This window comes from Anguilla rostrata, chromosome 13 (genome assembly GCF_018555375.3).
Source record: "Anguilla rostrata isolate EN2019 chromosome 13, ASM1855537v3, whole genome shotgun sequence".
In the NCBI taxonomy this organism is placed as follows: Eukaryota; Metazoa; Chordata; class Actinopteri; order Anguilliformes; family Anguillidae; genus Anguilla; species Anguilla rostrata.
In genome coordinates this window covers 30,880,010-30,905,764 of record NC_057945.1, presented here as the reverse complement: position 1 = coordinate 30,905,764, position 25,755 = coordinate 30,880,010, and the positions used below count along the sequence as shown (strand labels likewise).

The 25,755-nt window shown below is 47.0% G+C and overlaps 1 protein-coding gene across 2 annotated transcripts in view; it reads right to left on the bottom strand.

Annotated features, from left to right (window-relative positions):
- Positions 1-150: 150 nt before the first annotated feature.
- LOC135237106 (rho GTPase-activating protein 39-like) overlaps positions 151-25,755 on the bottom strand; it is a 39,065-nt gene continuing 13,460 nt past the window's right edge. The window contains exons 1-9 of one of the 2 annotated variants that reach the window (XM_064303860.1): positions 18,699-18,926; positions 15,457-16,789; positions 11,221-11,860; positions 10,207-10,302; positions 7,667-7,740; positions 7,144-7,343; positions 5,386-5,477; positions 4,760-4,929; positions 151-1,970 (exon numbers count right to left, since the gene is read on the bottom strand). In XM_064303860.1, the coding sequence (XP_064159930.1) occupies positions 1,776-1,970; positions 4,760-4,929; positions 5,386-5,477; positions 7,144-7,343; positions 7,667-7,740; positions 10,207-10,302; positions 11,221-11,860; positions 15,457-16,743 (2,754 nt within the window). In that variant the 5' untranslated portion in view covers positions 16,744-16,789; positions 18,699-18,926 and the 3' untranslated portion in view covers positions 151-1,775. Of the gene's footprint in view, positions 1,971-4,759; positions 4,930-5,385; positions 5,478-7,143; positions 7,344-7,666; positions 7,741-10,206; positions 10,303-11,220; positions 11,861-15,456; positions 16,790-18,698; positions 18,927-25,755 lie in introns of those variants that run through there. The other variant, XM_064303859.1, reaches the window with a different exon arrangement.

Genomic DNA, 25,755 nt, shown 5'->3' with positions numbered 1-25,755 from the left:
TGTGCAGGGTTTGTGTTTACATGTGATTTCCTGCTCTTATTCACACTGTTGACTATATGATGACAGTGAGGCTTGAGTGAAAGCAGAATGCATAACTATATTGCACTGTGCTTTGGGGATTTCCTGAAAAAAAACATGTTTAATGAACTCTTTGAATTTAGAAACTTTATTCTTTTTTTTTCTTTTTACAATTATCTATGAACTTGGGAGAGAAATAAAGGCGACCACATGATTAAATTTCACTGGTAATTTCTTTTGGTAATTTCACATGCGCACACACATGCATGTAAGAGCACACATGCATACATACAATAAACATACCAACATTTTTGCAAAGGCATTTACAGCAAAAGCTATAAGAATCGATACAGAAACAGGCAAGTATCAGGAAGAAGAAGCAAAGTGCAATACAGGTGGACAACCTGATGCAGGGTACCTATATGAAGGTACAGCTCTAAACAAAGCAATACCTTTTACACTTTTTAAATAGGCTTTATCAACAACCTTTTTTTAATGGAAAAAAAAAATTACAATTGTCACTGTCATCATTTTGAAAATACAGTAATCAACACATTACTATTCACAGGTTGTATTTACAAATGAAAATCCAAAAAATACAAGCCACCACTTATTTACCTTCCTGGGGAGTTCTGAGGTAAAATGAAATAAAACTCCAGAAAATGGCATCATTTCATACTGTGTTACAATCACATACTTTTGGCTTGGGGCCCATCCCCCAGCTGACATTTTAGATAGAACGTTTGCAACACACAAGAGGAGCCTGCAGGACACACACAACTAAGCCATTCAAAGGTCAGCAAAACAGTTCAATAAAAACTTGTACTTAATCACAATGGTGTCTAAAAATATAATTTTTGAGGCCTACTGCAGAAAATAAAAAATAACAATCTATGATTACGGCTCAGAAATTAACAACTGTATCCACATTAAGTCCGCTTCATTTCTTCACAGAATGCAGCATTTCTGTTGTGATAGAGTAGCTTTGCTTTTACAGAGCAGACTGACTGTTCAACAGTTTCCCTGCCACCTTAGACTCCTGCCCTTCAGTTGGCATGTACCGTTAAATGCTACATTTCTCCAATTTACAGAGCGGGTATCTTTCCACTCACCCCCCTGCTGGTACTCAGGAGAAGTGACTAGCTATCTATGGCCTTTACACAGACATGATGTACAGATGGAGAACTAACTTTTTTGTACAGAAAAAGCTTACCCACGGTCTGGCAGTAGGCCTCTGAGCCTCAGTGTTTCCTACAGGCACGGCTGAGGACGGAAGCCCCCCCATTGCGGACAGGGGATAAGCCATGCCCATGCCCATGCCACCGTGCCATTCAACTCACCCAAGCCCAGAAATAAAACAAATCATTTTATGCGACGCTGCAATAAAAAGATGATCATTTCTCAACAAAGAAAGTTATAAAATAAAACTGCATCCCCCACAATCTACAATAAAAACTTTACTTGACATATCACTTTGTGATGGCTGCAAGATCCGCCTCAGTTAGTTAAAACAGCATTTTCCTCCAACCACAGTTCAGCATTTGTGTCACAGTCATACGCCATTTATTGAGTCTTTGTATGAAGCACCATCCAGTGTTCGGAGCAATGCTGTTCCACGGTGAAAGACCACTTCATTACCCTGAGTTCCAGTTGCGGGATTAGCCAGGTAAAGAGCGTAAGCGAGGAGCTCAGGTAGGCAGGCGTGGTTGCCATGGCACCTGGCTTGTGAGAAGGAGGAGGAGGGGTGGTGGGGCCTCTCACAGGACGCCGCTGATGAAGCTGGTGTCCAGGTGAACAATGAGGAGACGCAGGAAGGACATCTCCTTGCGTGTGTTCTCAAAGATGACCCGCGGGTCGTCTGACTGGCAGCGCAGGCAGTTGGGCGCCATCACCATGGCCAGGTTGTTGACGTCCATCTTGGTTTTGCTCACATTAACTGGCTGGGCAAACACCTGGAGGTGCAGGTGTTTAATCAGGAAAAATGCATAATGAGATAAACAGAATCTCACATGCAAACAAACGATTGGCATGGAAACCAATATCATCAATATTGAACTGAATCTTTTCTGAATATATGACTGCTTTTCAGTAATAGACATAAGCACTAAAAATAAACATATTTTTTCTTAATTTATTTTTCAACAAGAACTGGAGAACTATACTAAAGGAACCAATAACTGATCTCTTGGTCGAATAATGGAAAAATGATGTGTGAAATGTCTAGAACATCCTCAGACAAGCACACGCATGTAACCTATGCGGTTGATGAGAACACATCCTATCACAATATTATCTGTGGTTATTGCACAGCCTCAGGCCTCTCTGTCTCTGCCAATCACAGCAAGCCCAAGCACCTCTAACACAAACACACACCCACACACGCTCAGAGTACAAGCGTGTGAGAACAGACCTGGGTAATATTAAGCACCAACTGGCCCCGAGCGTCCGTACACAAACTCAAACAGCAAAGCCATGACCACCCAACAAGTCTGAAAACCACCCTTTAAGCCTCTGCTTAGATCAAAAGCACTCGATACTTTCACGTTAGCTTGAATTACATGCTGCTTATTAAAACATTTTCAGCCAGTTTTTCTGTAATATATAACTGATGTAATGTATATATGCAGCTGGGTATAATGAAAAGATAAATGAGCTCAGGCCAGCCTGGCCAATCACACACGGTCTGTTGGTGGTTGTAGAGAGATCAGCTCATGTCAGTCAGGTCAAAGCAATGTAGGGTTCCCCCCAAGATTTCTTCCAATTGGGGAGTTTCTTCTCGCCACTTGTTTGAGGGTTTTTCTTCCCACTGGGGATTTTTTTTACCTCATGTGTTTGCTATTTGGGGGTTCAAGCCTGTTTCTTTTTGCCCTGTAAAAAAGCATGGGCCAAAAAAAAAAAAAAAAGATCCCAAAGCTGTGTGGTGTGGTTTGGTATGGTATGTGTACGTACATTTGGCGTGTGCTGGCAGGTGTGTGCAAGTGTGTGGACGAGTGTGTGTGTGTGTGTGCGCATGTGTGTGGTGCATGCATACAGTGCACGAACGTGCATGCACCTCAAAAGTGTGAGAGATATATATGCAACTCAGCTGTGTGGTCACTGTGAGACTGGTGAGGTAGGGACAGAGACAAAATGTATTCTACTTTGTAAAAAGTATACAGAATTGAAACATTTTTAAAAAATTGAAATATCGCTTCCCCTAAATTCAAAGAAATTACTGACATAAACAGATTATCATTCTTACTGGGGGCGGGACCGACAGCACAACTGTCTGCATAGTACTTGGCAGTGTGCCATAGCCTGAGTGAACAGGCACCTCCATCATCACATTGTCCCTAGGACACGGACAATCGGCCCTGAAACAGTCCCTAATAGTAATTAGCTTACATTGTTGTTTTTATGGTTATTGCTTTTTATTACCACTACTTTATTTGTTAACAAGGCCCCAGACCCCGCCCCCATTACTGATGGTCCAAGAGCCCTATCATTTACATCAATAATGTTCATATAGTTGTTGTTCCTGCTGTTGTAGTTTTTATGTAAACAGTCGCTTTGGCAATGCTATACCGATGTGTGGTCATGCTAATAAAACTTATTTGACTTAGAATTAGAGAGCGAGAAAGGGGGGCGAGAGAGGGAGAGAGAGAGGAGAGACAGAGAGCAAGAGAGGGCAAGAAGGAGGGAGGGAGAGAGAGACAGAGAGGCAAAGAGACAATGACAAAGAGAACGGGGGAAAGGCTAAGAAAAAGTGAGTAAAAAATGGAGTGGAGAAAAAGAAAAAGGGGAAATAAATAAAATAAATATCTAAATTGGTGAGAGAGGCAACATGAGACAGAGACTGAGATAAGGTGATGGAAAAGGAGAGGCAGGTGAAACAGGATCCATCTCCATGGCTAGCTTCACAGATGCTTTCCCCTTCCATGAAACATGGATCAAAGCTTACAAATTCACAGCACTTCTCGGTCTCTTTTTCATCTTTTTCACCATCCTTCGGGAGATTCAAAACTTACATAAGTTTTAGTTAGTTGGGGAACATAAAAACAGTACATAAAGGGGGCTGGTTTAGACTAGAATATCTTTGTGATATTCTAGAACCAGATGCACAGTAACAAGTCACTGGATGTTGCAAATAAAGATAAAAGCTGTGACAAAGAAAAGACTGCCCCAGATATGTCCCATTTCATAGGTAAAAAATATCAGCTTGGAGTCTCAATCCCAATACAGGAAAATGATTTGTCTCCAAAAAACAGCTCAACTATCAGCATAACTGACATGCCAAACAAGAGGCTTTCTTTTCTCTGAAGAAAAACACACTTGGGTCTGCAGATAACCTCCATGACACTGACCAAGATGGAGGAAAAGCTGTTACACAAGTGTGCTATGCACGCTTACCTATCCCACATGGGAAACATAATACTGGCTCTGTCACCTCCATGCCCCACCTGCGCGGTACCATAGTGACCCTGATACCATAGCAACTACAGCTCTCCAGCACCAGGCCTAACCATCCCTGGGACAGACTGATCTCTGTTGGCCTGAAGTTTGTTCTTTATGCTCTGTATGCTTGTTTGTGAGTCTGTTTGCAGGTCAGAATGTGTGCTATGTATATATGCCTTTTGTATGCACTTTGAGTATGTGTGAGAGCACGTATGTGGGTGTGTGTGTGTGTTTGTGTGTGTGTGTGTGTGTACCTATGTGTGCGTGTGTGTGTGTGTGTGTATGCACATGCATGTAAGATAAATACCTGCAGGAAGTGTATGAAGTAGCAGAGCACTAGGTAGTTGAGCTCTGGCAGGGACTGCACCACGTTGAGGGCTGTCTCTGGGTCCTCATAGCTGCTGATGCACTGCCTGTAGTAACTCATGGGGATCAGGGGCTCCTCCAACTCCCGGTACCACAGCTTCAGCAGTGAGGCTGTAGGAGAGAGACAGCATCATATACCACAGCTTCAGCAGGGAGGCTGCAGGAGAGAGACACCATCATAGATCACAGCTTCAGCAGGGAGGCTGCAGGAGAGAGACAGCATCATAGATCACAGCTTCAGAAGGGAGGCTGCAGGAGTGAGACAGCATCAGATTACAGCTTCACCAGCCATGTACTGTAACTTAAGAATAAGCACCTAAAAGAAGTTACATGTGTCAATTTCTGTCACTCCAATTCTTCATATCTTTTTCTCACAAAGTCTGCTGTCAAATAATACCAAGTACAACTGTTAAAGGCAACCTGGAAAGACAGCAATAGCTTGTTTGTAATTAAAGGGATTAAAAAGGATCAAGGCATTTAAACTACTGTTTGTGCTGAAATGTGGCCACATTAATGTGAAATTTTAGGTTTTTTAATTTTTATTATTATTTAAAACAGCATAAATACCTGGGACATTGGGATCAGACAGGTCCTCTGGGATTTTCCATTGGTCCACCTGCAGCTTCAAAGCGTTTACCTCGTCAATGTCTCCTGGCACTCTGCACAGACCATACAACAGTCACATAGCAAAAAAAGAGAAAAAGAGAATATGGTCAGCGAGCCACTGGCTAGCAAGTCACTGACCGAGCTTCAAGTTACATTACCATCATAGTTTTTGCTCCCATATAAGATCTTAGTAGACTCAGTTTGACTCATGTCTGGTGGATGGGAAGTTACAAGGCCCTGTGTTTCTATTTATAAAATCTCTGTTTTGGTGGATCCTTTAACACCACAGCCACTCTGGGTTCTGAAGAGCTGTAACTGTCGCAGAGAGCATCACTGAAAAGAGCACTTTGTTGTTGTTTCACAGGTTGGCCATCAGGGGGAGACATTGTGTCAGTGGCAGGCTGTCGATTGCCTAAAATGGCTGCAGCGTCCGTGAGGGGGCCTCCAACCCCCAGCAGACTCTGTCATGTGCTATCTGAGCATGAGGCCCGCTGGTCCTGCGAATTTAATTACTGAGGGCGTTTCCACCGAGACAGGAAAAAAAAGGATCAGATTCGCGCTCTTATTCATCTGCCATGAGTGAAAGGGACTGGAGGACAACAGCCATGTGTTCTGCGTGGCGGGCAGCGAGCTTCCACCCCGCATTCCAGCCGTATATCACTGCAGCTGCTAATGCCTGCGTCTCTCTGCATCTGTCTGCGCATTCCAGTGCCCCCCTCCCCCCGAGAAGCATGCATTGTGCGCCCCCCCCACCCCCTTCCAGCCAAGCAGAGCAGAAGGGATTTTAATGGTAAAACTCTGCAGTGGCAGAGCAGTTTCGCCGCAGACCCTCTTCAGAGACTAATGAGTGAGCTAACAGGCAGAGCATTCTTACAGCACTGCCATAACAGCCTGAGTTTAAATATGAAAATTTGGCTAAGAGTTCTGTTAAGCTTCCGGGGTCGCCATGGTAACAACGGGGCAATTCAGGTACTCAGGCCACACTGTTCAGACATAGCAATCAGTGCAAAGCACCCAACCTTCCCTCCGAATTACTGTGGGACGTGAGAAACAAATAAGGAACAGAATGTGTTTTGCTTTGAAACCCCATGCTTAAAAAAAGCATAGTAAAAGTCAGATTAGCAATGGTTTTTAGAATGATGACAAAAGGAGATTTTTGTTCAAACTTGCACCGGCTGGTGTTTTGTCCGCTGTGTTTGATGTCCTGAGTGTGATTAATGTTTGTTTGAAGTACGGTGTCTCCCAGACCACCCAGCCTGCTTCACTGTCAAGGACTCATGTAAGATTCTCAGCTGGGGAACCAAACATTAATGTCTTTGGCGGGGGGGGGGGGAACCTAAACGGCCCTTTTCCACTGGTGGGCACAGTCAGGAATTTAAGCTGTGACTGGCCCTGCCTTCTGGCGTCAGGAGACATGAGAGCATTTAATGATGTTACAGAGGGTGAATCATTGCCAATTTGATGACTTCCTCTATCCAATCCATTGCCCAGTTTGTTTTGGTTTGTGTCACACATCGTGACAATTTCAAACCCTCACGTGACCTACGGTTGAACCTACGCGCAGGCAGGGCCATAAGTACCCGCGGCCACACTGCGCCAGGTGCGTCTGCCCCAATAACACCTGCAGGCGTATTTCGCGGCGCGCTGCACCGCTATCACGGGGAAGAGCAAGCGGAAAACCCCGCCGCCTCGCCTCGGCGCCCCGCCCCGCCCCCTCACCTGAAGATGCCCTCGGCGTGAGCCCCGCCCAGCGCCAGCACGCACTGGGAGAGCTGCGTCTGGGCCCAGGGCAGCCTGCGGTCGGGGAAGAGGCGGCGCTGGCGCTCCATGACGTCCTCCAGCGAGCTGCCGAACAGCGAGGGCGTGACGATGGCGCTCCGGCCGTGGTGCACCTCCTCCAGCGTGGGCTTCCTCAGACCCTGCGGGGGGCGGGAGGAGGGCTCTGTCTCACACACAATCACACTCGCTCGGGCGCTTATAGGACCCTGTGCATACCGATAGGCCAAGAAGGAATCAGCTGACTGCATGCGATGGCGTTCAGGTGCTTTACATGCCTTAGCTAAAATGATTAAGTTTTGAAATAATTCCTTAAAACGGCAAGGAAACATCAAAGAGATTGTAATTATTGACAAGTTATTCTCTCTCACACGCATGCACGCACACACACACGCACACACTCACGCACTCACACACACACACACTCATGCACGCAAGCAAGCACACACACACACACACACTCTACCTTTTTCCCCCCAGAGACAGCCACCCTCTGTAGTTGGCGGTAGCAGTACTTTGCATACGTACTGACAGGCAAACCTGTGGAGAGAGCAGAGGCCACACGCTCTGTGATTGGTGAAATCAAGCCGCGACACATTTCTCTGCTCGCATCGGGAAGGTTTCCCAGGTCATAAAAATGCGACATCGCTGCAGACCATTCCAGTCACACGGGTTAATTCCCATGCTTCTTAAAAGAGCCTCTTAAAGAGCCTAATCACTGTCATAGCTGCTGGGAGAAACTCCGTTCTATGAAGGTCTGAGGAACTAATGCTTACATGTCAAAGCTGTCATTTCAGGATGTTTTATGTCTCTGAAAAACCAGATTAGGCGTGAGGAAGGTGGGGGTGGGGGATGGGGGGGGGGGTTGTGAAACGAATATCCTGTTCAAGCTGACTCACGAGAAAGAAGTATGAAGTGTGAACATTGTTCTGAGGGCGCAACTCCGCACAAGACTGCAGCTCGGTCACAGCAGGTGAAGCTTTACCCACGATCCCGAGCGGATGCCGTTACTGTAACAGCTGTCCCTTTCAGGGTGAATCTGGGGCAGAACAGCCGCGAGCTCCGGCTTGGCTCCGCTCCACAGTCAGGGCCATATAAAGCATCTCTCGCTGCCTTCATGCATGCTGGCTGGACGGAACACGGAACTCCAGTGTAAAATCCTTCCGGAATGTTGGAACGTTGCCAGATCAAACCGCAGGGATTTATAGGAAACAGGTGACAGGCATGCATGTCCAACAAGCCGCATTAGCCTCGCTGGGAATGCTGGGCCTTGTTTTTTTCCCCTTCTTTAATTACCTTTGAAAATCGAGCCTAACAAGCAAGCTCTGTAGGAGTACTGGCCCCTCAATTCCAAGGCTAAGGTGAGGGATGCAAAACGGTGTCAGGTTTAAGGCTTGCAACACCTCACTGAGAAAGAAGGCCAGAAGAACACGTGAGGTCAAATTCCAAAAAAAAGTAAAAAAAAAGAAAAAAAAAGAAAGGACCTCCATTCCAAATGAATGATCGGTCGTTTGAGCAAAAGCACATGGAAAGAGCAGAATCTCTGGACAAGTCCATGATTGTCCAGCACGGTGTTTCCCAACCGTGGTCCTGCAGGAACTCCCCAGACCCCTGCTAATCACTTGTGACTGAGCTGTAATTTGAATACTGCTCTGGAACTGGAATCTTTCAGCAGTCATGTGCTGTGCGGGTTTAGTTTGAGGAAAGAAGTTATATCTAAACTCACTGCTAAATCCCCCTACGTATTTATTTAATATGGATTCATGTTCACTTAAAGATTAAGTTGTTCAATTAATAAATTGTTTTGGCACCCAGAACAACTGGACAATTAGCTAGGGTTAATTAATTGAGGCGTCACCTTACGTCCTCCTGATATTAATCATTTTATTACAACAAAACAAGCTAGCACTGACAGCAAGCAATTTGCCCGAGAAGTCACCTCCAGATTAGTGTTGAAAGAACAGCATGATTCAGCCTAATTAATGAAGCAGAGTTTGGGGTAAAAACAGCAGGGCCCCAGTCTGCATGGGCATGTCAGAAAACCTACAGGGGGCGAGGAACTGATGGCACCTGTCAGGCAGAATTTTAAATACTCAACTGCCCCCACCCACTCACCACTCACCACGCCCCACGTGGTCAAGCACACGCGCACACGTGCACACACTCTTAAGCACAAGCGTGCACGTGCACACACTCTTAAGCGCACACACACGCACACACGGATCAGTCATCTCTGAAGCCTGAGTCCGCTCCTCTTTGTGGCTGTGGCTCAGGTTTAACCGCGGCTCACACACACACACACACACACACACACACACACACACACACACACACAGACCCGCAGTTCACTGACACGGTCACATAATCCCAGTCTGCTGGTCGGCTTTCCCTGATGTGGTCGGGGAAGCACGCGGTGCGATTTCCCCGCTGCGGTCGCCAGTGCACCGAGGACAGTGTCTCCTGTGTGCCGACCAACACGTGAGGCTGTGGCGTTGGGCAGAGCAGCTAATACAGTAGGAACAGCTGGCTGGAAGCTCCCACAGGGAGTGCTCAAATATCAGAGGCCACAGAGGAGTATTCACATAGGAAAACCCACAGAAGGGCATTCATATATCAGAACTCGCAGAGAAGTGTTTAAGTATACAAGCTCACAGGGGTATATTTGCCCATCAGAACACAGAGTAGTATTTACATGGGAGAACTCACAGAGGAGTCATCACTTATTTCTTACAGGGGAAAAAAATGAAAACGGTAAATCGCAAGTTAACCTGGAATGGTGGAAAACGGTAAAGAGCCAAGCTGTTTTATGGCACTGAGAGAAAGTTCTGTGTTTACCTTGGATTGTTTCCCTGGGCTTTCTCTCCTGAATTAAGTGAGCGAGCGAAGCAGTGTCAATACACACATCCCCCAGGAATAGCTCTTAACCGAAGACATTTATTGACTAATTCTTTGATAATATCCTGTGTTTGTCATGCCAATAAAGCTTTATAAGACTGTAAGACTCACCCTCCTCTTCCTCATCCGTGCTCTGCTTCCTCTTTTTCCAGGACTTGGAATTCTTCTTGTTTTTCATGTCCTGTTGGTCCATGATATATTGTGGAACTGTACACATAAATAAAGATGAAAAAACTTATTGAAGCAGTAATTATTAAGAGCTTATTGAAGCAGGATTTGTCTCCGTTGTCATAGGTGACACTGGACCCTGATTTTTATTAAAAATATCTCATCTCCCACTGCATCCTGTTTGATTTGGGAAAGTTCCACAGCATATTTATTTTCAAAAACAATATTTGGCTGCTTTCTTTCCCCGGCATTAGCAGAAGAGAGCAGAGGAACACAAACACTTCCCTGAATCAAACCAAATGAAACAACAAAGGATCCCTCCGGTGCACAGTACACACAACTGTGTACGGATAGCCCAAAACCCAAAGCCTCTCCATCTAAATTCCTGCCCATGAATCGCTTTCTCGAGACCATCATCAACATGATCCACCGCTCGCTGTATTCAAGTGCTCAGATTCTTTCTAGGAAGATATAGTTTCCACTGACATGAGCCAAATCGTCTTTCAGTAGCACTTTTGAATCGTAAAATTGTCTCATTGCACTTCTGTGAAACTCAAATTATTGGCAGATACCAGCAGATAATGCTGTTTCAATATATGGATTCACTACTGCCCAAACATTATGCGCACAAACACATGCATGAACATACACAGATCCACACAAACAAAACAACAAAAGCACAAACACTTTCCCCTCACACGTACACACATCCACACAAACAAAACCACACAAGCACAAACACTTCCCCCTCACACGTACGCACATCCACACAAACAAAACCACCCAAGCACAAACACGTCCCCCTCACACGTACGCACATCCACACAGACAAAACCGCCCAAGCACAAACACTTTCCCTTCACACGTACACACAACCACACAAACAAAATGGCGCATGCGTTCCGTGCGTTGCCGCGGGACGGAGCGCAGAACTCTTTTTTTTTGCGGGAGACTCACACTTGTGGGCGTGGCCCAGGTCCAGGTGCCTCTGGATGTAGCCCTCCAGGTAGCGGCGGAACTTAGGCGAGGGGGAGAAGAAGGCCAGGCAGATGGCCATCAGCTCCCAGCCAGACGCCAGGCTCCGGGGGCACTGGTTCTCGGTGGTCTGGCGCACCAGCTGCACGTAGAGCTCGTCCCGCAGGCCGGGCATCAGCCAGCACTTGGTGACCACCAGCAGGGCCACGTGCCGCCGGTCCAGGCGGCTGGGCCGGTCGCCCATGTAGGCCTGCACCAGCTTGAACATCTCGCAGGCCTCCTTCTTGAGGGCGCGGTCGCTGGTGATCAGCATGGGCTTCTTGATGGACGCCTGGTTCCAGGAGAGCATGTTGGCGATGGAGACGCGCCGGCGGAAGAGCCCCTGCGTGTGCAGGTTCAGGTTCTTGCTGGCCCAGTCCGCCATGCTGGGGTCGGCGGTGGGCAGCGGCGGGGCCTGGCAGAGGTTCGAGCGGGAGAGCTGCTCCTCTCCTCCTCCTCCCCGGTCCCCGCCCCTCGCCACGCCCACACCGCCGCCGCCGCCCCCGCCCGGGGGGGCCCTGCGGCCCCCTGTGCTGTCTCGCGTCCCGCTGTCCGACCGCTCCTGGGATTCCAGCGTTCCGACCTGCGAGGGCGAGCGAGAGAGAGGAGGCGAGGGGGAGTGGGAAAGAGAGGGAGCAGAGAAGGCGGGAGAAGGAGAGAAAGAAAGGAAAGAGAAGCTTTAAGGCTGAAGAGAGGAGCGCGGTGAGTCCAGCTGCTGCTCCAGCTCAGGCTCTGCAGCGGAGGCTGCTGCTCGCTGTGCTGCAGTGCCCGTGCTGGGGAGGACACCGTCGCAGGGGTTCACAAAACTAATTTCTCTCTGCAGACGGAGAGCAACACAACTTGTGCCGTGTTAAAGTGCCCGCAGGGACCCTCCCTCCTGACGCGGGTTACCCAACACCGGAGCACAGAGCGCTAATCCGTCCTCAGAACGCCTCCCCGTGCAAATCCCAAGCACCGCTCATTTTCAACCCAGGGAGGGAGCCAGCAGTCCCAAACGCCGGCTATAACGCAGTCCATTTACATGATGCGAACATCACCAACAAACAACGACGTCAGCCAGAAAAACACAACATTCACCACTAATTATGGACATGGATTTTTTAAAAAAGGTTTAACATTTTATTACGTGAATGTGATGTAAGATGAATTCCATCACACTGAGACTAGTAGGTAGACTGCCATTCAAACTGAACTCAGGGTCAAGGATTATGGCTGTCAATGTTTTCATTGTTCCTTTGGCAAGAACAAAGTGCGGCTGCTGAATTTTATGAAGGTGTTTGCTAAATTCCTTCACATGTGAGCTCAGCCAAACTGACGCAATATCAGGCCAATTTCAGCCACTGATCCTGCTAGAATAACCTTCAGATTTAGATTTTACACTCTGCTATTGATCCTGGGATGCCAGAAGTCAGGCCTGCACTTCTACATCCACTGACCTAAACTACTGGAAAAAATAATAGAAAATCTCCACTTAAAAATTTTTCCTTTAGTCTCTGCAAAAAGTACCATACAAATAAAATTGATTTGAATAAAATTTTTATTAAAACAAAAGATTCAAATCTTTTTTTTCTCTCCAGCCAATGATACTGTATGATTCGAGCAGTTAACGAGAATCCCCCATTTTGAGGACTGGACATCGCTTCCAGAGATCAGGAAATCACCTAATGTCCCTGAAACTGCCATGGTTTACAGACGCGCTGATAAGGTTTACTGCACCTTGGGGTATGGGGTCAAAGATTCACTCCCACGAGCAAGATTTGAATGTTTGCGGGTTATGAAACCCCTTCGAGTGATCAGTTGAAGGTCAGTTTAGGACTTTGGTCGCAGTTTTGTGCTCCAGAATAAATCCGGCCGCAGCAGTGCGTGTTGCCTGGCGTCGGTGTCCGCCCGCGCTGGGACGGGCCCTCTGCGCCCGGGACGCGCCATATGGACCTCCGCACCCCTCCCTCCCCACCAGCGGGCACCTGTTCCGGAACTCTGCTGCCGCCTGGCAACCCCTCGCACCGCCCAGATCGAGGGCTGGTACGCGGGTAACGCACGCCCACTCAGGCACATTTGGGTCATCCGCGGGGGGGGGAGGGGGTGCCAGTGAGTGAATTCTGGCGGGACGCTTGGACCAATGTCCACAGTCCAGGACTGTTTAAAAGAGGTTTTTAATGTGTGCTTGCATTTGGTGTAGTGCTTTTAGCTACTTTGCATGCAGTCCTTGCCAAAGATCTCTCTGTCACTGTTGCTCATATGTTCAGGTGTACACTTTGAAGTTCCCATTCCTCTGCTCAGGCAGGGTGACTCAGGGTAAATAAGACCGTTAAAGGACTTTGAGCCATCTATCGTTTCAGCCTGCGAGCCATCCGTGTTCATAGCAACACCTACTGCAAGGTGACAGGCTCTGTGAATTCAACACGTTGTAAAGCCAGATCATTTTAAACTTATTTGGAAACCTGAGCTTTTTTTTTCTGGGATTTTTCCTCGCTCCCCCTGGAAGTGTGAGCCAAACTGAGGCAGCAGTCAAACGCGAATTGAGCCGTGACCAGGCACACGACTCTGTAGGGGCACGCAAAACTCCAGGACTCCTGCCCACTCACAGCACACAGCCAGCACAGGCCACCTGTCACTCAGGAGACCTCAGCCAATGAGCCATTTGTGGTTTAGTGGAATGCAGCTTTAAGTCAAAGACATGAAATATACCTCAACGATAAACAGACCTGGGGTAAAACCAAAATAAAATCTACTGTTCTTCCAGTTTTTAAAAAAATCAACAAAAAGGGAAATAAAAGGAACAATATCATACTATAAAAATGTCACTGCAGATTGAAAATTTATTCATGTTTCAGGTACAGCTTAATCCATCACGTAATAGGTCAGTTGGAATGATCAGACAATTTGTGATAACAGGTAAAGGCAGACACACAATCTCCTGCTTCCCAATCCCAGTTCAGTATGGGCAGAGCCTCTGGAGTGGATTAGCCCTGCTAATAAAACACTGATCATCTCTAATAACGGTCAACTGTACATAGCGTAGGGGGTGTGATAGTCATCGCATTTCTCAGTGAATTATCTACACCTGGTTTATACTGAAACTGTGCCCGTGTTTAGTCTGAGAGCGTACCGTGCTTGATCCCATAAACAACAAAGTGAAAGAGTGAGTGAGTCAGAGCTACCAGGAAGAACAGCTCAGAGCAGCCACACAAATGTGTCAGTTATACTGTGAATCATTCATGAACTAAGACTGCATGTCTTAAATTTATGTCAGGCCTTTCAAAACGAGGACTGGAAAAACATATTTATTTTCTAAGCAGACCGTCCTATTCAAAGCAACTCACTCAACGTTCATTCATATGGTCATGCATACAGTTGGATGTTTACCAAAGGAAGTCTGCTTAAATACCTTGCTGATAGGTACAATGGCAGAGGCCCACCTGGAATCTGAGCCTACAATCTCCGAGTGACAAGCCTAATTCCTTAACAACCACACTGACTACTCTACACCGCTGCCTCTCATCTTCTCTCTGGTTTTTGAAATTAAATCAAGCAGTTAGAGTAAATAAATCTTACAGTTGGAAATGGCCCAAAATGGCTACCGTCTGAAACTTCCCCAGCCAGTCAGGGCAGAGCGGACACGTGTGTTGCTAAGCGATGCAGGACGGCCAGCTGTGGTTTTCTGCCTGTGGTTTTCATTCAGATTCCTGAAATCTATAAGCAGCTCAGGAATGATGTCCATTTACAAATCAGTGTTTCTCAGCCCCGTGATATGGCAAAAATGAACACGCTTGTGGCATTTGACCAAACTCCTTTCTGCGTTGCTCCTGCGAGGAGAGGGAGTGGGAGTAACGTTACTCACCCGCCGTCAGTATGACCTACATGCTGCGTTGCCTAAAAAAAATCAGCGGTGACGCACTGCTCCTTTTTCTTAATTAGAGATTCTTTTTTGTGTTGGGGGGAGGAAGCAAAACCGACTTTTCCTGAATCTACTGCTCATAAAAAAACCTGCTCCAAAAAGCTGAAATCCAGATCACAGGGCTGCGTGTGTGTGTGTCTGTGTGTGTGTGTGTGAGAGAGTGTGTGTACACATAGAATGAAGCAGGCCCTGCTGACACTGGGAAAGACAGCGAGGACATGCACACCATTACTCCCACACAGAGACAGTGATACAGCATGACGGAGCGGACAAGGCTGTACCTGAGAGGGGGACTGTGGAGTCCCGGGAGAGGACAGGCCCAACTTCTCCAGGGTGTCCACCTTTTCGTAGGTCCGCTTCTGGCGTCCCGGGCCCTCGGGGACCAGAGGGGAGCGGGGCGCATCGCCATGGCTACCGGGCCGGTACAGCGAGTGGCTGCTGGAGGCGACGTCCTCCCGCGAGCCGCTGCATCGCGAGCTGCGCGCCCGCGGCGGGTTTGGGGCGGAGCTCCCGGACGCCTGCGTGTCCAGGCTGGCCCTGCTGTCCCGCACGGTGCTGGAGCGGCTCACCGCCGCCCTCACCTCCGCCATCAGCCTCTCGCTGAGGGCGTCCAGCTCCGCGCCGCCGCCCATCGACCCGGGCCGCCCCTGCGCCGCCGGGGGCCGCCGTCGGCTCCGCCGACACAGGCTGGGGGAGGGCCCCGTGGAGTAGCCCGAATCCTGGCAGTGCAGGGGCGTGGCCGAGGGGCATTCGGGCGAGGCCAGGCCCCCTGGGCCTCCCTGCCGCGCCTCCATGCCCCTCAGGAGGCTGGCCTCCAGGGTCCTCCACGTCTGCCTCCTCTCCACCCTGCCCTCCCTCTGCGGGGCTGGGGACGGGGCCCCCGCCCGCTCGGGCCCGCTGGAGGCCTTGGACGTTTCAGGCGGGGGGAGAGAACCCGAAGCGGCGGGGTCCACGTTGACCATGTGCCTGATCCCCTCCCGCCCGGCGGGGCTGTAGTCTGTCTCTGAGGGGGTCCCCCGGTTCCAGGACCCCGTGTGAGAGACGGGGAGCGGGAGCAGCCTGGTGGCCTGCTGCCCCTGTCCCTGTCCCTGCCGAGCGGGGTTCTGGGGGCCCGGGCGGGACAGGGGGGGCCCGTCCTGGGGGTGCCCCCCTTCCACCTCCATGTCCGCCAGGGGCTCATCATAAACGGGCATCTCCATCGGGGGGTGGTCATAGAGGGGCGCTGTCGAGCCGTGCTGGGGGGAGGGGGGGCGGGGCGTCCCGCCCTGAGCCCTGCGGGGGGGGCGGCCGGCGGAGCCTGAAGTGGAGCCGGCGAGGTTGCCGGGCGACACCGGGCAGAAGTGCCCGTCCTCCGTCTTCTTCAGGTGGAAGGCCTGCTTGCAGTCGGCGGGCGCCGCCATGGCGGACTGGGCGGGGCTGGCGGGGCTGGCGGGGCCGGCGTGGCTTGCGGAGCGCCTGCTGCTGGCGGGGTTGGGGGAGAGCAGGCTGCGGCTGCTGTGGAGGAGCTGGGGGGTTTTAACCGGGCCGGCGCCCTGGTTCCTGCCGACGCTGTTCACCTTCACCAACATGGCCGCCTTCGACCCCGGAGGGGGCTGCCATCTCTGCGCGGTGTCCCTGTAACACAGGAGAGACCCCAGTGAGATACACACACACACACACACACACACACACACACACACACACGCACATGTACACATGGTAAATGGTAAATGGACTGCAAAGCGCTTTACAATTGATGCCTCTCATTCACCCATTCACACACACACTCACACACCAACGGTGAAAGGCAGCCATGCAAGGTACCAATCAGCTCGTTGGGAGCAATTAGGGGTTAGGCGTCTTGCTCAGGGACACTTCGACACGCCCAGGGCGGAGGATTGAACTGGCAACCCTCCGACTGCCAGACAACAGCTCTTACCTCCTGAGCTATGTCGCACACATGTAAACAAAAATTCTTTATCTTTTATGGATGACCATGAAACCAAACAGAAGCCCACGACAAATAGAATGCAGGTCTGGTATCCAAACCCCTTTAGCAATCTTCCTCTTTTTTTTTTATCACAGTCAAAAATTTCAGCTCAATGTCCTTCCGAAGTGTCTTTGCTCCCTTTTTTAAGGCTATGAAGTCTATACATAGCACTGCTGGTAAGTGGGACATTTATTTTGCGTGGTACAAACTGACCCACAAAACAGTCTCTCCTGTAATGCTTCTATTCGGCACAGCCCACTACAGCCATTCAAAAGCACACTACTTCAGTGACACAAAAACTGTCCCTGAAACAGTTCAAAAAGAAAGCTATGTGCAATTCAGACCTGTAACCGTTCAGCTTTTTAATCATGAGTGATTTCATTTCTCAGGAACAGCAGGCATAAACACCTACAGAAATTCTAAGCTGACAGAAGCTGTCAGTCATAGACCAATGTGAAGTAAAATCATCCCCCAGATTACTGCCTTTTTGCCACCAAAAAATCATCACCAAACACCATTTCACAGTGAAGTCCAGAGAGTGTTTATTTGTGGAGCAAGACACTTTAAAAGAATCCAGTAAAATAAAATAAAAAATGCTTCTGAGACACGTATCAATTTCCACTGTTCGGCCTAATTTTATCATACCCGGTTTCTACAGGTTACTGGTGTAGCAGTTCACATTCACATTTCAGTAAATACATTTTGACTAAGCAGAGGCACATCAGGTTGTTCAGTAGAAGAAACTATTTCATACGGTCCTCAAGAAAAAACAGAGAAAATAAGTAGTTTATTTGAGCTGTAAAAAAACAGGTTGAAACCTCTGACCTAAAGACTGATCGCAATAAAACATCTCAAGGTGCCAAAGTTATGTTAGTCCCATGTGAACGGCGCTTAAGATGTGGCTGTACATCATGGAAATTAAATGTACCTTTCACTTCTATTAACAACACCCCCCACCCCGATATAAACACACACACACACACTCGCACACTCGCACACTCGCACACACGCTCACACGCTCACACGCTCACACACTCACACACTCACACACTCACACACTCACACCCCTCACCCCAATTGAAACACTAGCCACTAGACTCTTTTCACTGTCGAAAGACCCTGGCTTATTTCACACCAAGTAAAAACACAAACGCCATGGAAACGTAACTGCCGTTAACCTGTTCACACGCTCTTCTCCCTGGCTGATCCCCCCCCCCAACTACAGAAACCACTCCACATTCCCCTCATTATCTCCTCAGAAGCCCCTTCCACAAACACCCAGGTCTGAAAATCTAAACGATTCACATGAACCCAACCGAACACTGAAATGTGCTCTCACTCAACACAGCCTCAACACAGCCATACAGAGAATCATAAAGAGAGGGATAAAGAGTGGGAGAGAGTGGGATTGGGGGTGTATCTGTCTAAAAAAAACAGAGGTGAGATGAGAGCACTACCACTTTCAGAAGGTAGGCTATATCCCACAGTAGAACACATGTCCCTGCCACACCTTAGGAGCTCTCATAAAAAATTATAAAAATAAATTTATCTTACCCCCCAGAAGTGGACAGATATTACTCAAATGACCTGGTCCTTTTCCATAAAATAAACACAAGAAGACTTTGGAAAAAATTATATAAATAACTTTCCTTTATAACACTTTGCTAACCATCACCATCCAGTAACTCGAGAAATAATGCGCAAGGCTGCTACCAACATGAAAAGTGAAGTTGAGGAGGAGGTGGCAGAGGAAATGTGTGGGCAGGGTCAGCTCTCTGAGTTACAGTAGCAGGAATGGGGCCCCCGTCACCCCCCCTCCACTGAAGCTCAGCCCCTCCGTGCTAAATTTCAGCATGTGAAACAATGCAGTGGCAGTACCCTTGAGGACTGAGCTCCTGTCCCACCAAGTGCTTCCTCCCCCCCCCCCCCCCACCACCCCCATCTCCCGCTGCGCACACATTACAGACCCAACCAAATCTCACAGGTCCATTTACCAACACTCTTATCAAACTCCTAATAGCGCCTGTCGTTGACAAAGTAAACATGGCTGAAGCGTGGTGCGTGGTGAGTGGAGAGCCCCCAGCCCCCCCCCTCCCCCCCGACCCAGAGGAACACCACTGTACCATCAGTCTGGCAGACTCATTAAAAAAAAACTCCGCTTTACTTAAACTGCTCCATTAAAAAGGAGAACTGAAACGTGAACACACACTGTTCACGATGGCTGTGAGTCCAAGGCTGGAGTTTCTGCCCTTATACCTCCGGTTGTAAAGCAGAGTTATAGCACAGAGTCAGTCAAGCAGCTAAGCAAAGGGCGGCGGGGAGGAACAGAACCATCTATAATGATGTTTCTTGCAATCCCAGCACAAGACTTAAATGAATAAACACACAGGCACCTGGATAAGGATATACACATAAATAAGGTGCTAATAAAGAGATTCAGAATATTGGCTCTCAGCCCTGAGTCCAAGAGAGCTGCAGGGTCTGCTGGTTTGTCTTTTCTTGTTTGTTGTTACTCAGCACTTAATTTATCTATTGAAGCTGCTGATTACACAATTAATTAATCTTTCCTGGTTTCTTTTGTCTAAATGTGTTGTGGATTTTAAGAGAAAACAAAAACCAGCAGACACTGTGACCCACCAGGATCAGGGCTGAGAACCCCTGACCAAGAATAGAGAGGGGCTCAGTGGGAAGAAAGATTTATACACAGACATATACACAAAACATAATACAGGCATGTTCAAGAAATAATGAGAAATCCACACATAGATGAAAGCTTCTTGTGGGGACAAATAAGTTCACAATTGTCCAATACTCCAGCATACGACTGTTGGGGCCCTAGGGGAGGTCCTATTAGAGTTCAAAGGTTGTTTCTCCACAGAACAAACAGGAAATACCAATGTAGTGTTCACGTTAGTTTTTTTTATACACGTTCTTTCAACAGAAAACAATATCACGTAAGTAAAAACAAACAATAGCTACATACATTAAATGCATGTAGCCAAGTCCCCTCCCTGCCCACTATCAAAAACATAAAAAATACCAATACGAGCTAGAACATTACTAAGCATTTCTACTTTAAATCATAGGAATGAGAAAAGCTAGCCACATGTATAATTTTCTTAACACTGTGAAGTATCGAATGAGAGAATAATAAAACAGCCAGTTTCTGCCATCTCATAAAAAACAGGCTATTAAATATGCCACTTAAACAACATAAGCTCGATCTTTGGAAAGACTGGTGTTCTAATTTAAAAGTGCCCTCCCCCCGCCTTGATATCCAAATTTTGGTATTTGACTACAGAAGTTGCATAACTATATCTTTGCCTTCGGCATGTCTGCTAAAAACTGAGAAACTCAGAAGTCAGAATGGAAAATGGCACCACAGCTGATGACAGAAAATAACCAGAGGCTGAACGAAGCGCCATTGAACTTAGCCTTGGAACGCAGATGATGTCCAGGCAGCCATCTTGATTTGGGCCGTGACATCATGACCTCACGCCGGTAATACAATCGCGAATCTTACAGAAGGTCAAGTTGACCAAACGTCACCCGCAACGTTAGCGAATTAACGCATGTGGAAAGAAATTGTCACGTTGAATCTGGAGTTATTTATATTTTATTCCAGCCTTTGTTTGGGAATTTGTTTTCTCCCGTCTCCATGTAAAAAGCGGATTAGCAGAGAGGGCATGCATCCTGTTTTCCTTCAGGGCAACACAATGAAGAAGCCACTGTGCTATACTGGGTCAGCCAGTTTTGGCTCCAGCTCATGCTAGCCAAACAATTCATTATTCATAGTTACGGCCATAGTCACAAGACTGGAGATTCACAGAGGAGTGTAACCTGCCAGCATATTAGCTCTGCAGCAGGGGTCCCCAAATTATGGAAAATTTTTTGGCCTTTTTATCAGCTCAGTTTTGCATTCTCATGCAAAAAAAAATCTAACAAATTATTTTTCTGGAAGCACACAGCATAGATCACACACGCAACATGAAGAGACAGTTACTGTGACTTCATATGGAAACAGGCAGAGGCCATAATTGTCACAGAAAATGTCACACAACTGGCTCTAGTGTCGCCCGGGGACGGGAGCTTTTCAGTCGGCTGTGCTGACAGGGCCTCATCAGGAACCAGAGACCGCACGCGCACATGAAGCGTCTCCCTCCGTCACTGTGTGAGCGCTCGACTGCGGTGTGATCAGAAGCGGCGGCTAGCCTCACATGCTGCACAGGGGAGCAAGCGCTCCATCTGCCTTCCCCTGAATAAACAGTGGAGGCTGCAATAAGCATTGTCCTCTGGAGATGACCGGGCATTCCAAATTGCAGAGGAAAAAGAGGGGGAAGAAAAAACACACAATTATTGCCGAGTGTTCTATGGGACAAGAAAAATAATGTAAAAAAGGAAGTACTTGTTACTAGTTCACCAAGCTATTCAACTATAGCTATTAGCTATTTATTTAAGGTTATGTAGACCATTGGCCACCTATTCAGTGAAAAAAGCAAATCCAGAAACCGCAATGTGGGTTAAGAGAACGATTTCATCCTCTGAGCTGGGAAGAGGAGCACAAATTTCAATGTCCTTTGGTAAAAACAAAATGGGTTCTCCTTCCCTACAGGATGAGCTCACTCCAGTGAAAGTGTCATGTCAGACTTCCTGCCTAAGAGCTTCTCCATGAGGATTCCTGCGACCGACAGATAGCAGATTAGCCATGACTTTGTCAGCCAGACCGTTTGGGTCACGACCCCCCCCCCCCCCCAGATACTGCTCAAGGGGGGGGGGGAATCCAAACGTGTGCCTGTCAGGATCCCCCGCTCTACAGTCTCAATTGAAACCCTGCCATTCTTGTGCCCGTGAATGGTTCAAGAAGAGTCCAGTAAATAAAGAAATAAATTTAAAAATAAAGTAATGGCTTCTTTCGCTATGTTGTGTTATGTTTGCAGAAGGGAGGGCTTCAGTCTACTCACCCGCAAAAGCGAGACATGGGAACAAGCTGTGTGTGCTGGAATGTGTCCGAGCATACAAATATGCATGCGAATGCTGTGCTGTTGAAGCACCTAGTGCTTAAATCAGGCTGAGCTCTCTATAGACTTTGCGCCTTATGTTTTGAGGAATGCATTACTGGACAAGCCCACTCCAGATACTGTAACAGTAAGTCATATAACGCGCTGTAAAATTACTCACACAATCTTAACTCGGCACTGGAGATAGTGTCCCTGTCTTACACACATTCAGAGTTCAAAGGTCATGAGAGCGAATGGTGTGCTGCTAAATGAGGGGGGTTAGAACACTTCTACTTAACAAAGTGTGTTCCACTTCAGAGCACCAGAGCTGTTACTATGATCCCAGAGGCAGATTATAAAAGAATACTTTGAGGGATTTGTTACAGTATGTACTAGGGCAGCAGTGAACTATAATATTTTGGGAACTGGGCTTGCAACTCAAAATGATGTGGGTTCTATTCTCATCTGGGGTGCTGTCAGTATACCCTAAAGCAAGGTACTTTTGCCAAAATTTCAAAACATTATTTAATAATTATGTCAGGAATGAAACACTGTTAAATGGTTGTTTAAAGATTAAAAGACACCACTTTGGATTTCAACATCGCCCAAGTGGTTAAAAACCTATTCATTTTATTATATGAGTTCAGGCTTATGATCTTGACATAACCCTTTTTTATCGGTAGCAATGTCAAAGACCTGGAAAAATTATCCTGCATATCCCTGTATCTGACAAAAAAAGTATCTGACAAACCCTGAAAATATTTTTTACCTCAAAGTGCCCCCCTTCACACTGAGGAGAAGAAAAGAAATGAGTCGCATTATATAAGGTCTCACGGCCTGGGTGAAAGGGGAAGCAGCTTAAAAGCTAAACCAAGAACAAGTGTCAGAAAACAATCTGAGGGAGGAAGAGAAATAAATGGTTAGATGAAGTGAAGAAGAAAGAGGGAGTGAAGGAGAGAGGGAGGAGGGTCTTAAAAAGGGACTGTCATGGGAAAATGCTGCAGAGGGAATTTGAAGCGAGTTTCGAATTCTTCACTCAAGATAATTCTTGACCCCAGGGGTCAAGTGTAGAAACAAAACAACATGCAGGTAAAGATCAAATGACTTCAGTGCAACAGATTCATGGTCCTTTCAGTTTTCGGCAATTTTATGCCTTAAATTTTAGCTCATAAAATGTTCTCTTTAAAAAATGAATTGCATGTAAGTGGATATTCACTGAAACTCATACTGTATTCTGATTGCTTTTTAATATAATGCTATACAATTAAAGGACCATATGGTGTGTGTCAGGCTGCATTCCAGGGTGAAACATGATTTTTGCTAGTGGCCACAAACAAAAATGGAAGATGACTTGATTGTGGTTTATAATACCGCATGAAAGGGAATTTCCTTAAATGGACATAAAAAAGAATCTATATGTGTACATAGGATTAGGCTCTGATAAAACACACACAATTACGATTCACAAGCCTTTTCAGGGGTTCCAAACTTCAATAAACAATCAGGCTACACTCTGCACATCCCTCTGCGACTCAATCTTCATCTGAATGGCCAAACAAAGTTAGCAGTCAGGCGACTTGAATCTGCGCCAGGCAGCCCTGATCTTGAACCCCTGACCACAGCTCCTCACTGCACTCACTGCAGGGTGCGGCGGGGGGGGGGGGCTGGCGGGGGGTGAGGAGAGACTGCCAAACATAATTCAGCCGTGCATGTTCTTCCTGGAGTATCAGTCAGTAAAAGCACGAGACTGAGTCACAGTTGAGCTGGAGGGATTTGGAAATAGAGGCCATTTTCACCCCTGGGAGTCAAGAAAAAAAAAAAAAAGATCCTACTCATAACTTCCCTCCCGACAGAGACAGGAAGAGGAAATTAAGACTACAGGAAAGATCTCAGAGATGACTCTTTATTAATGTTTTTACGTGCTTTATTCAGAGAGGCTAGAAGGCCTTCAGGATATTTTTTTTTTTCCATTTAAATCAATAAATATATCTACAAAATCTGCAACCTCTGAGTTCAACATGTATTTCCTTAACCGTGACACTACGCTAATACACAAGACAGACGCGCACACACAAAAACCCACAACCCCAGTCTTTTTTCGGGGGTGGTAACACTGCCATTCACCCACAGCGTACGCTCTGAAGGAGCTCCATTACCGCCCTTATAATGATAAATAATACAGTTACACAAACGGTCACAAACGCCCCTAACTCCCACCTGAAAGCATTCAGCCATAAATCGATTCAAAAACGATTCTCAGTTTCCATGTAGTACACAGACCTCACGTCCAAGGACAGACAATCCTACGGAATAATTCATACAGCTATTCATACATCCCAGTTCCACCTAGTATTGTACATGGGTATTTACAACATCCCATGATACTGTATAAATAATCTTTCATATTTCAGTGATTAAAACGGTAAAATCACAAAATCACGCATTTCCTATTTAAGGTTATAGTATCGACTGTGGAAGCAAGAGAGTGATGATAATGAAGCTGTGAAGTAACACAATCAGCTTGAAAAAAAGAAAAACAATATAGCAAATTCAATGATGAGTTCAAAGATGACAATGCCAATACAAGAGATTGGTTCATTTATGTCATTGACGTAAAGATAAAGTAGAACAAAAACTAGAGAGCAACTACCATCCATGTATTTTCAGGTTCTGTTAAACAAACAGATTTTGTTTAGACATTTTCCAAAACAGATTCGCCCATCTCCTGTATGTCGATGGTCTCAGTTTCTCCATTGCCTGCTGTGCAAAGACAGTGGCTAATTCAGAGAAACAGAAAGACCAGGGCTACACTTAACTGAACTACAGACAAATTGCCCCCATCCCTTCCTATGAGAAACCCAACACTCATAGTGTACTATCCCGTCTCCCTCCTTGTAAGAGGTCAAATACTGCCTGTCCCGCAGGGTTGACAGGTGACCCACAGGCACCAATGCCTAACAGGGCTGACATCAAGTTTGCCCCCATCCTCTTCCTATGATGAGCTCATTACCCTAGTAGACTCCTACCACCCTCACCCTACCCCACAGGCTTCCAAATGAGGTCAACCAATGGGACAAAGGACCTACTGTGAACCCACCCCCACCACGAGTCACCCTGGCGACCCATTGACCCGTAATAATCATGCTCCAGCCAAGCTTGAGATTTTCACTCCCAAATCCAAGCATTCGGGGTACAAGACATTTAAAGAGTGACTGAAGCATAATCCTTAACACACAGAGGAATCTCTCAAGGGAAGTGAGGTTAAGTGGAAGCAAAGAGGAGTAGAGGTTAAGCATCCCCATTATAATCCAGAGCCAATCAGATTCTCTCTTGGATGCACAAACACCACACAAATAGCATATGACGGACACAGAAAGCTATAATTAGGAGATATTCAAAGCATTTTCCAGCCTTCAGAAACGGTGGAATTCCTGTGACATGAGATCAGGTAGTCAACAAATGTTCAAAATACAACATGGGCTGGCACTGATATTTGGAAAACTTCGAGAGAAGTCTAATTTGCTTAAATAAGTAACGAAACGTTGTCGTCTTGAATAATAGGGGATTGCAGTCGACTTTTTTTGTCAATATTGTTAATAAAGCTACCAAAACAA